The following is an 11187-nucleotide window of genomic DNA, read 5'->3' on the forward strand; positions in this document are numbered from 1 at the left end:
TCCCTGTGGGATGGTCCTGCCCACAGACTCACCTATTGCAGGTCTCAGCCCCACTGACACCCAAGGAAGAGCCTAGCTCCTCTCAGCTTCCTTCCCAGATGCCCCAGTTGGAGCTCACCTCATTCCTTCCAGACCTGTGCTGTCCACTAGGGCAGACACCAGCCACATGTGGCTACTGAGCATTTGAAATCTGGCTGGTCCGACGCGCGACGAGCCGTGAATGAAAAATACGCAGTGAATTTTGAAGATTTAGCATGAAAAAGAAGGCCAAAAATCTCCATCATATTCCTTTTTCTTTTTAGAATGGATCATTTTATTTTATTTTACGGCCGCTCGGCATGTGGGATCTTAGTTCCCCGACCAAGGATCAAACCCGCGTCCCCTGCATTGGAACTGCGAAATCTTAACCACTGGACTGCCGGGGAAGTCCCTCCATCGTATTTAGATTGATTAAATGTTGCAATGAAAATATTTTGGATTGGGTGAAATAAAATATATCATTACAATGAATTTCACCTGTCTTTTCATGCTGGTCAACGTGGCTGCTAGAAAACGCAGCATCACGTGGGGCTCCCATTGTGCCTCTATGGGCAGCACTGCTCTGTGCCGGAGCAACCTCCAGCCCAGCAAACTTTTCCAGCAAATATTTTGAGCTTTGCAGGCCACGTGGTCTCTGTTGCATCTGCTCAACTCTGCCGCTGTGGCGTGAAAGCTGCCACAGGCAGCACGTGAACAAACGAACGTGGCTGTGTTCCAACAAAACTTTTTTTTATAAAAACAGACGGTAGGTTGGATTTGGCTCAAGGATTCCTGCTCGAGATCACTGGTTTCCAGACTGTTGAAGAGGGCTACTTAGTAAAATGTATTTTCAAAAGAAGCGTGGTGGAGGATTTGAATTGCCAACCTTTTATTTTACTAAATAAGGACATTGAAAACGTGAACAGCGGGTATCACCGTCAGTCACTTAACTAAAACAGTTATTTTACACACAAAAGTCAATAGATTGATCTTTATGAGAAAAGTTACTACACTTAGCTTCCTAGTTATCCCACTTTGCCAGGGTAGGTGAAGATGTTGTCAAGGACACAGCCAGCCTGTAGACAGGCAGTGGGGGCCAGTGGGGCTCTGAGACCTGTAGCTACAACAGGGATCCGAAGGCCACCCCATCCACATTCCCTGAAACGCACCAAGCTCTGGAGCAGTGTGACTCCCCCAGACGCCCCACTCCACGCCGATTCAGACGCAGGAGGTTTGGAGAGCCCGGGGATCTGCGTTTCTAGCTGGCTCCTTGTGCTGCGGGTCCGCAGACCAGGCTTTGAGCAGCGAGGCCTAGAGCTGACTTCCTGCGATGATGGAAAAGTTCTGGATCTGCCCAGCATGTTAATCACAATACTCCGTGAGCACTGAGCCCTGGAAACGTGGCTAGTCTGAGTGGAGATGTACCGTACGTGTGCAATCTCCACCAGATTTCAAAGACTTAGTACGAAAACAAGAATGCAAACTACCTCATTGATTATTTCACGTTGATCATAGGTGATGGGTTGATATTTGGGATACATTGGGTTTAAAAAAATGTATTGCAATTCATCTGTTTCTTTTCACTTCTTTTAAGTGGCTACTAGAAAATGTAAACTTTCCTACTGGCTGACGTTATATTTTGATCGGACAGCATTGCTCTAGAGCCTCTGAAGGAGAGAACCAGTCAGCCTCTGTTGCATTCCTCTGATGACAGGCAACTTACTACCTCACGTAACAACCAATGCTAAAGCTGGGAGATGCCAGTTACAAATGTTCTTAGAGATTTTTCTCTAAACCCACTGCCTGTTCCCACCCTCTGCTCCTGTCCAGGTGGGGAGGGTCTGTTCTCCCTTACGTGCCAACCTGCTGACCTCAGCCGAGATCCAGGTTGAATCTCCCGGATACCTTTAGCTGATGCTCCTAATCGCCCTTCTTTGAACACACCATGGTTTGGCAGTAACTTCCCCCCCAAAATATGACAATTGGGATGGAAAAAACCCACACATACGTTCTCCATTTCTAACCCCACTTCCTGGTCTGGGCAGCCCTGACCTGGTCCTGCATATTTGCTCACCGATGAGGGAATGAGACCCAGGAGGAGAACGGCAGTTCAGGCAGCGCTGCAATCAAAACTTGAATGTTGGGACTTCCCTGGTGGCGCAGTGGTTGGGAGTCCGCCTGCCAATGCAGGGGACACGGGTTCAAGCCCTGGTCCGGGAAGATCCCACGTGCCACGGAGCAACTAAGCCCGTGTGCCACAACTACCGAGCCTGCGCTCTAGAGCCCACGAGCCACAACTACTGAAGCCCGTGCACCTAGAGCCCGTGCTCCGCAACAAGAGAAGCCACCACAATGAGAAGCCCGCGCACCACAACAAAGAGTAGCCCCCGCTCACCGCAACTAGAGAAAGCCCACGCGCAGCAACGAAGACCCAATGCAGACAAAAAAAAAAAAAAAAAAAAAACTTGAATGTTCCTGATTCTTAATCTAGGCCTTTCCCCACCGCACCTCACCCTGCAGCTCAAGACAGATTAAGTTTCACGCCACCCACCTTCTATGCGGACGGTTTCTGCGGACGTCTTCTTGGGACCCTTCCCCACACCTGTATCCGCTCTGCACTCACCACACACAGAAGCTGAACTGCCCCGCGCTCTCTTCCGGCTTCTCGACACACACAACAACCCCGCACATACACAGACACAACACACAACCCACATGCACACAATATACAACCTCACTCACACATGTGCTCTTGCACACTCACACACAAACTCAGCCCCCTTAGCACAGCACGGGCACAGGTGACATTTGTCTAAGTGAGACTGTGCTCTGGGAGCCATGATCTGGGCACAGGGTCCTCCCGGGAAGGATGTGGGCACGAGTCCCAGCAGAACACAGCCTGACTCCTGGCACTGCTGCCTCTGCTTCCCGGCTCAGCTTAAGTGCTCTCGGCCCTGTTGGGGGGCCCTGCTGCCCCACCACAGCCCCCACTCCGTGTCCTCCACGTCCGCGTCTGTCTGTCAGCCTTCGTATCTGCCTTTCTGTGGATCCGTCCCCTCCCTTCCGGACTGGAGCAAGAGCTCCGTGAAGGCAGGGAGGACGCCCGGCAGGTGACGCGCAAGGGGCGCTGGCACTGCAGCTCGATTGTACTTTGGCTCAACCCCCAGCGTCCTGACATTTGTTGACTGTACCCTCGCTCTGCAGATGAGCCCCAAAGGCCCCAAGAGACCAGAGTGTGCTCTAGGCCACAGGGCCGGTTGCTGAGGGGCCAGGACAGGCAGCGTCTGCCTCCACCCGTCCCCCTCCGGGGGTGACACTGTGGGCCCGGCAGCCGCTCTGAGGCTGGTGTGGGACAGCTCCTCTCAGGACCACCTGGTGTGGGTGACCTTGGGGGTCTGCGTGGGACCAGCCCTGCACTGGCTTGGGGAGCAGGACAAAGCAGCCTCCTTCCTGCCTCGGGGGCTCCGGGGGCCAGGCCTCTCCCGCGAGTCCACCCGGGCTCCCCACTGCCCCTGTGGACAAGTTCCCCACGTTCCCCAGACGCGGAGCTGACTCACCACACCCGGGCACACCCGAGCCGCCCGCTGCAGTGATTAAGAGGCTGGACGCCACGCCTGGGTGGGTGGTGACGGGGTAGGTACAGGCTGGGGGGAGCAAGCAGGGGCCTCTGCAGCCCCAAAAGCCCCCTGGAAGGGAAGGAAAGGTGATGTAAAACCCCAGCCTAGACGCCTGGACACAGAAGCTCCGGCCGGGAAGGGAAGGCGTTGGCTGGCTCCCCTGTCAGGCCACCTGGCTGGGCTCTGGACGTGCCCTCACAGCCACGGGGGGAGAGACGTGTGCTGCTCTTAGAACCAGTTTACTTTGGTTGAGTTGGGGCTGTGAGCCCCAGGAAGCGGAGGACAGGGGGCTCTCATTCCCAACTCTACACCCAGGGCCCGCTGCAGAGCCTGGCACAAACAGCCGCTCCATAAATAATTGTGGCTGCCGACCTCCTGCGCCTCTCCTTCTCTGTCGACTCCCTGAGCTGCTCAAAGATCCCAGGGGCATGAAGACCGTGCCGGCCCGCTGGAGCCCCCGGCTGGGGGGTGTACGGGGGCGGGGACAGGACTAGCCTCCACTGCCTCTCAGAGGCTGCCGGCCCATCTCTGTTGCGGCTGGTGGGGACCCCACCGTGGCAGGTGGGCTGGCACCAGAGCCACCCAGGGCTCCCCGGAGCAGCCGAGGCCTCCTGCCCAAGCCCAAGTCCCAGCCCCACCCGGTCTCCTTCCAGAACTGGACTTGCTCCCCCTGGGGGCCCTGGACACCAAGGACCACGCTCAGCTGTGCTGGTGACACAAAAGGCCTGTGATCCCATGGAGATGCAATTTGTAACGCATGCGCAGCCCCTGACGGGACCACATAACAGTCTGGCCCGTGGGCTGGCAGGCCATGGAGGGAGCTGGAGGGGGCTGCACGGGCTGGCCAGAGTCTGGGGGATGAGAAGGGGCTGGAATCCCCTGGGAGGAAGTCGGGGGCGAAGGGGAAAACAGAAAATGAATACAAGAGAGGCGAGAAAGTAGGCCGGGGGAAGGGGAGGAGAGGGCGGCAGAGGCCCAGCGGCAGGGAATATTCTAGGGGCAACCATTGACATGAAGGTAGAAGAGAAAGGCTGAGGACTTGGGGGAGGCACGGAGAGAGGTGCTGGAGGAGAGGCAGGAGGAGGGACAGCAACGTGCAGCCTCATGGAGCCCCCAGCGGTCCGGGGTGGCCGCAAAGCCCCGCCCTCAGGGAGTATGGGAGCCCCTTCTGCAGGCCCGCAGTGCGCTGCTGCTTCAGACACCTGGGTGGGACTCAGCCCCGGTCACAGGCAGGCCCCCAGCTGCCGACCTCCCTCCTGACATCTGCCTGCCTGTGGGACCACTGCCTTTCGCCCGGGTTCCAGTTGGGTGCCAGGTGCCACCCCAGAGCTGGCTAGAAGCCCTGCCAGCCTCCCACCCTCCCCCAGGAACCTGGTACTCTGCTCCGAGCTGCCTGCAGGTGGCCATCCCCAGGACCGAGGACAGGAGACAGAGGGCACTTGGGCTGGGACCTCAGCCTCGCCTCCTCCAAGGATGGCGGCGTTTTGCGACCCCCAAGTTGTGTGGCTCAGTGCCTGCCCACTGGTCTGGCAGGCTGTGGGCACCTGGCTGTGCCAGGGGGAGAGGACAGGCCGCAGGCACGGTCTTCCCGGCTGCAGCGTTCTTTCCTGCCCTCCCAGCATGCCAACTGGCCTAGCCCACGCCTGCCATGCCAGCTCCTCTGCCCCCGTGAAGCCCGTACCCAGCCCCACGCACCCACACCTCTGGGGCAGGGAGGCCCCACAGCAGAGCCGGGGGTCTGAGGCTGCTCGATTCTGCCCAGCCTTCACGCTCTGCTGGGTCTGAACATCCTACACTAGGCGACCCTCCGTCCATGCCCGGGGCTGGATCTCCCCTAGGCCACCACTCCTTGCCACGCTTATCGCCCATCCAGCTAGACACAGCTCCTCGCTCCTCCCACTTCAGAGAAACCCACTCACCCCAAGCAGAAAGATACGATAGGCCAGGACCCTCGGGTTTCGGAGGCAGGCTGCTTCCACCTTCCCCAACTCAAGGCTGCAGCTGACTTACTTCTCTTCTGTGCGTGGCGCGGAAAGTGGCTGGAGGGTCCTTGTTCCTCACTAGATGTGTGAGGCTGGGGTCCGGCTGGGGCTTTATTATTTGTTTTTGGCTGTGCCCCGCAGCATGTGGGATCTTAGTTCCCTGACTAGGGATCAAACCTGTGGCCCCTGCATTGGAAGCTCGGAGTCTTAACCGCTGGAGCGCCAGGGAAGTCCCTCGTCGGGGGCTTTACGAGTTAGCCATTACCTAACCTCTCTGTGCCGTAGTTTCCTCAACTACAAAACGTGCACGTTCACTCAGCAGATCCGGGGACCAATGAGAGCTGCCAACGAGCAAAAACTGAGGGGGGACCATAGAAATAACCGAGTTACTTCAGCAACCACACGACACCAGAGTAAGTTGGTTTCCCCCTAAGTATGAGGCATGGGCAGCTAGAACAGCGCTATCTCTGGTCCCCAAGGATTCCCTGGGGGCACGGGGGGCGAGGGCTCCCTGACCAGGTGGCTCAATTTGGAATGAGCATCATGGGGCCTCAACTACTGGTTTAGTTAAATTCTCCAGTTCATAGGATAATTTTTAGCATGTGGCTCCGGCCACTGGAACAGACCTCAATAGCATGTAATTCTGACGATGCAGGTGGAGAAGCTGCTGTTTTGTGCCTGTCCCTGCCCCCTGGCTGGGGTGCACTCACAGGCATGTTATGTCACCATGAACATGTGTGTCTCAGACGGGGTTCCCAGAATCACACCACGGTGACATGCCAACAGCCCAGGAACACAGACAAGATGCCCAGGCGTGTCAAGAAGGTGTAAGAAGCAGTGCTACCTTTGCTACGGTAATTAATCCTCATTAAAAATTCCTGTGACTAGCAGCATGGCTACCCCAAACAGAATGATTGTTAATAAGAGCAGAGCTTCCTAACGAATCTCAAAACAGACCCTAGAATTCCCTGGCCTCCCCGAGGAGCCTTTGGGTTCCACACCCTGAAGGAATGTTTTTTGCTACCAACTCCAAGAAACAATCTGTCTCCCATCAGGAAGCTGGGTGGAAACACCACATCCTCCATGGAAACTTCCGGTTTCTGGCAATGTTTATGCCAATGACAACTGAGGCCATCTGTGATTTCACCTTGATTAAGAACATGAAGATGATAAGATGGACAGAACTCTAAACACAGCCCTCGGGAAGGCCCCCAACGTTCCCATCCTCCAGGGTCTGGTCCCTCTCCGGCCTGCTGGCAACCTGCCAGCACAGTCCCCTCCTCTCTGTCACCAATACTCCTTTTTAGAAAACTTAGGGCACTTACATCTCTGTCTTCCCCCGAGGGATTTCCCAGCTTCCCAGCTGGACGTGGTGATAAGATTCTCTTTTATAGGACACTGCAGCTTAATAATAAGTAATTACCGTGACAAAAAATCCCATTTTGTGGGCCTGCGGGTTTTTCTTCCCGCTCTCTACAACTTTCTTCTGCTGGAGCCCAGACTGGGGCCTCTCGGGGAGCCTTGCTGGTATTCTGGATTTCCAGATGAGGTACTTCTTGCTGTGAAAGGTGATCAGGTTCGGCCCCACCCCTCGCTGGCCGCAATGCACCAGGACAACAGCCTCTCTGTGTCCCATCCTTGGATCCCTAGCGGGGACCAGATGTGGGGGACCATGGCTCTGGGCTGCCCTGCAGGGGGCCGAGGTACTCACAGAGAGCCAGAGCCCCCAGGCGGCCAGCTGGGCAGGTGGGGAAACCAAGGCCAGGCCTTGTGGGGCGCAACCTGAGTGAGGCCCCGGGCCGCTCGGGTGAGCTCTGAACAAATGCCGGAGCCCAAACCGCAGCTGGATTTCTCCTGGTGTCGGGTGACCTGAAGTCCCGCCTCGGATGGTTACAACTCTGAAAAATACCAGCACGGCTGAGAGGCTGGGAGAAGGGACGCCCGACAACAAGCTCCTCTAATTAATTATAGCGCTGCTGCGTCTCAGAGGGGACCCGGCCCCATGCTCAGCACACTTGGGGTCCAGCCCATGCAGCGGGGAAAGGTTGATGCTTTAACAGAGAGAATGGAATTCTCTTGGTGGAGGTTTTATTTTCTCACTTCCAGTTCGAAAGGCTATGTTTCAAAAGCTTGCCTGTTTAAACCCTGCATCTTAATGCGCCGAAAACCACGTCTCTGGTCTTGCTTGATTTCACGTCTTTTGCTCCTGCCCCTGTTATCAAACGTGTGTCGAGACTGAATACACAGCCTACACAGGGCACCAAGGCTCACTCACGCGGAAGACCTGCAAGCCCTCGGTGGGAGCCTGCAGGGGAGGCAAGCTCTGACTCTGGAGGCTGGGCCGGAGCCGCCCTGACCCTACTTCCAGGGGATGCGGGAGGCTGTCTCACTTCAAAGGTGGTTTGGGACAAGTGGGGTCTTGAACTAAATGTCACTATTTGTTTGGTATTGGTCCTGGACCACCAGGGCTGCGTGTGCTCCTGTAAAAATGTGTCTCCACAAATGGCTAGGAAATGGCTGGCTAGATCTTTTCCAGTCTGCTGAGACACACGGCCATCTCTTGCAGAACAGCTGTGAAGGAAACTGGGTGTTCAAAGCTTGGCCCAAGGTGCACACTCTGGCTTTCCCACAAACAATTCTACCCATGGTGGATGCCCATTTTGGATGGGTCTGTCTCGGCTGTGGTCTTCTGGCCATCCTGCTGCCCCTACAGAAAGCTCCAAATGCCACCAGTAGAGGATGCGTCCACTCAGCACTGGACGAATTGGGTACCTTGGCCGCCCGGTCTTTTTGATGCATTTATCCCAACTATGAGCACCGGTCTGACTCCATCAAGATAATGCCAAATGTCTGGCATTTTCGGAGCCTTGCCGCTACTTCATCTTAGCTTCACCCTCCCGTTCAACCTGGGGGGATGGTGCTTTTGCCCTGTTTCTCAGAGGAAGAGGCTGAGAATCAGAGAGATGAACTGACTTGCCTAACACAGCCAATAAGCTGTGGACTGGTCTCCAATTTTACATTTTACCTACGGAAGCCTCTTCCTGCAGCCCAGAGCATTCTTGCCAGTGGGGCTGGCGGTGGGGCAGATCCTGGCTACTTTGAGTGGTGGGCCCCATGACCACCTGGGAGCTTGTTAGAAATGCAGATTCACAGCCCCACCTCAGAGATCCCCAAGGGATTCCTGCGCTCATGGAAGTTTGGGAGGTACTGGGAGGCTGACCCGCGAGGTCCAGCCTGATCGCCTGCGACTCAATGACGATGGGGAATTTTGTGAGTCGGTCCCGGCCTGGAATTGGATGCCCGCTGCCTGTGGGTATGGGGGCCCTCTCAGCGGCTCCTGTTGTCACTGGGCTGTGTCCAGGACTGCTCAGACATCACAGGTGGTCCTAGGGAAGGTGCGGCCGAGGACCAAGGGCTCCGGGTTGCAGGCTGCTTCTGGCCACCCTCTGCTCCTGACCGTGCAGTCAGTCCCCTGTCCCTTCCTCTGCAGTTACTGACATTTGTCAATTCCTGCTGCGTGCGTCTGTGTAAGGGGCCGACCCAGGCGCCCAGCAGCCTGGGGACTCAGAGCTGCCCTGGCTCAGCCGAGGACCCCATCTTTGTCTGCCGTGTCCCCAGCTCCTGCTGAGCCACCTCCGATGGCTCTCTCTTTCTTGGCTCCCTGGAGAGCCCAAAGGGGCACAAAAGGACAAGAACCCACCATACAAAGGCCCAGCTCCACCTGGACCGCTCCCTATCTCCAAGCAACACACACTTCTGCCATCCTCCCTTCAAACATACCCATGGGGGAGGTGGTGGAGGAACATGTTCACTTAGGCCTGGCCTGACCCTGGCCATCAGTCTTGGGGTGGCACCCCCTGCCCTCTGCCTCCCATCTCCACATCCAACCCAGGGTGCAGACCTGGTTCCATGGGAGTCCCCACGCCCCGCCCCCTCCCCCCACCCCCGGCCGCCGGGTCAGGCAGGCCCCAGGATGGTCAGCCTGAAGCTCTCTCGGCTTCACTGTCTTCCCCCTTCAAGCCCCAGGCCTCCCCAAGCAGTCACCCCGACCCTGCAGGTCCAAGCAGGGGTTGAGGATGCTAAAGATAAAGAAGGCAGCCCCACAGCGCCGCAGAGGAGGGCAGGTCGTAAGGTGTGGGCAGCCGGGGTGGGTGAGGCAAGGTACTGCAGCCCCCCAGCTGGCTCTGGCCAAGCTGGCACTGGGAACTGCAGCCCCGAGAGGCCATGGGGCCTGGGGGAGGCGAGGGAGTCCCCCCTCTGTCCCCATTGCAATGTCCCCACTGATTCCGCATTGGGTGGGATCGCAGGACCCCCGCCTTCCACACCACGGCCAGCAGGCAGGCGGCAGCTGATTTTCTGCTCGCATCTCCCCGTGGGCAGCCCTGAGGATTTGGGGGCTCAGAGTCGCTTGGCTTCCTGCACCCCCCTTGCCAGCCCGAGCTTCCTGCGCAGCCCCGCAGACTGCAAAACTCTGGCCCAGCCGCCTCCCCAGTCGGAGCTCCAGGGGCCTCCCTCGTCAGCCCCATCAGGCGGGTGGCCCGCCTTCCCCGAGGCCGGCGCGCGGTCCCCGCTGCAGTAGAGCTCCGCGCCCCCGCCGCCGCCTCCGCGCGGCCCCCAGGCTTTCCCGACCGGTCAGAGAGAGGCCCCGCTCCTCGCCCCCGCGGCCCGGCACGAAGTTCCCCAAAGTGACCAGGGCGCCGAGAACCCTCACCCCCTCCCCTCCGGCTTCCCCCGAGACTCCGCCCGCCGCCCGCTCCCGCGCCTTCGGAAAAGTTGCGAGCGACACCCCAAACTCCAGCCCCCGGCCCCGCGCCGCGCGCGCCGCAGGCGACCCCGCGCTCGGCCGCCGCGCAGGGGCGCAGTTCCCCCCATCGGGCCCCGGCGCCATGACGCGGGGAGCGCAGCGGGGTCCCCGCGGCGGCGCGGAGGCGGCCAAGTGCGGGTGTGGGTGGCGGCGCGGGGCGCACGTGCGCCGGGCAGGGGGCCGGGGCCGGGCGGGCCGGGGGCCGCTTACCTGTTGGAGGTAGAGGAAGGCGGGCGGGCAGGGCACGGAGTGTGGGAGCATGCTGCCGGAGTTGGACAGCAGGAGGCAGCCCGAGTTCGCCATGGAGCACAGCATGGGGCGGCAGGGGGGCGCCCGGCGGCCGAGGAAGCTCTGCGCTCGCTGCGCGGCTCGTACCCTCCGCGCGTCCCTCGGCGTGTGCGCGCGCCCTGCCTCCCGGGCGCCCTCTCGGTCTCCTCCTCCTCCTCTTCCTCCTCCGGCCCTCCCCTCCCCCTCGTGGCGCTCTTTAAGACGGAGGCATGGAAGGAAAGCGGCACGCCTCTGCCGGGTGCTCCCCTGCCCGGGCGGGGACGCTGGAAAGAGCGCGCGCGAGAATATGGCAAAGGGAGCCTATATGCGCGAGAGAATGGGTGAGGGGAGCAGGGGAGAGGGAGTCCGTCACTTTGGAGCCACCGGAGCCCTGTCTGCAAAGAGTGGTGCGTGTGCGTGTGTGAGTGTGCGCGTGTGCGCGCGTGTGTAGCGGTGGGAGGGGGAGCCCCTGGCGTACTCCAACATCAAACAGCCCCGC

General features: G+C 58.8%; 1 protein-coding gene across 2 annotated transcripts in view; it reads right to left on the bottom strand.

Moving 5' to 3' along the window:
- Positions 1-10736, bottom strand: part of RBFOX3 (RNA binding fox-1 homolog 3) — a gene marked incomplete at both ends in the record, with an annotated part of 78826 nt that extends 68090 nt beyond the window's left edge. Inside the window, one exon of one of the 2 annotated variants that reach the window (XM_082678810.1) lies at positions 10632-10736. In XM_082678810.1, coding sequence (XP_082534936.1) covers positions 10632-10736 — 105 coding nt within the window. The remainder of the gene's footprint in view (positions 1-10631) is intronic. The other variant, XM_082678811.1, reaches the window with a different exon arrangement.
- Positions 10737-11187: the final 451 nt, after the last annotated feature.

The sequence above is a fragment of the Grampus griseus genome (genome assembly GCF_964374135.1).
Source record: "Grampus griseus genome assembly, chromosome: 20".
NCBI classification, from domain to species: Eukaryota; Metazoa; Chordata; class Mammalia; order Artiodactyla; family Delphinidae; genus Grampus; species Grampus griseus.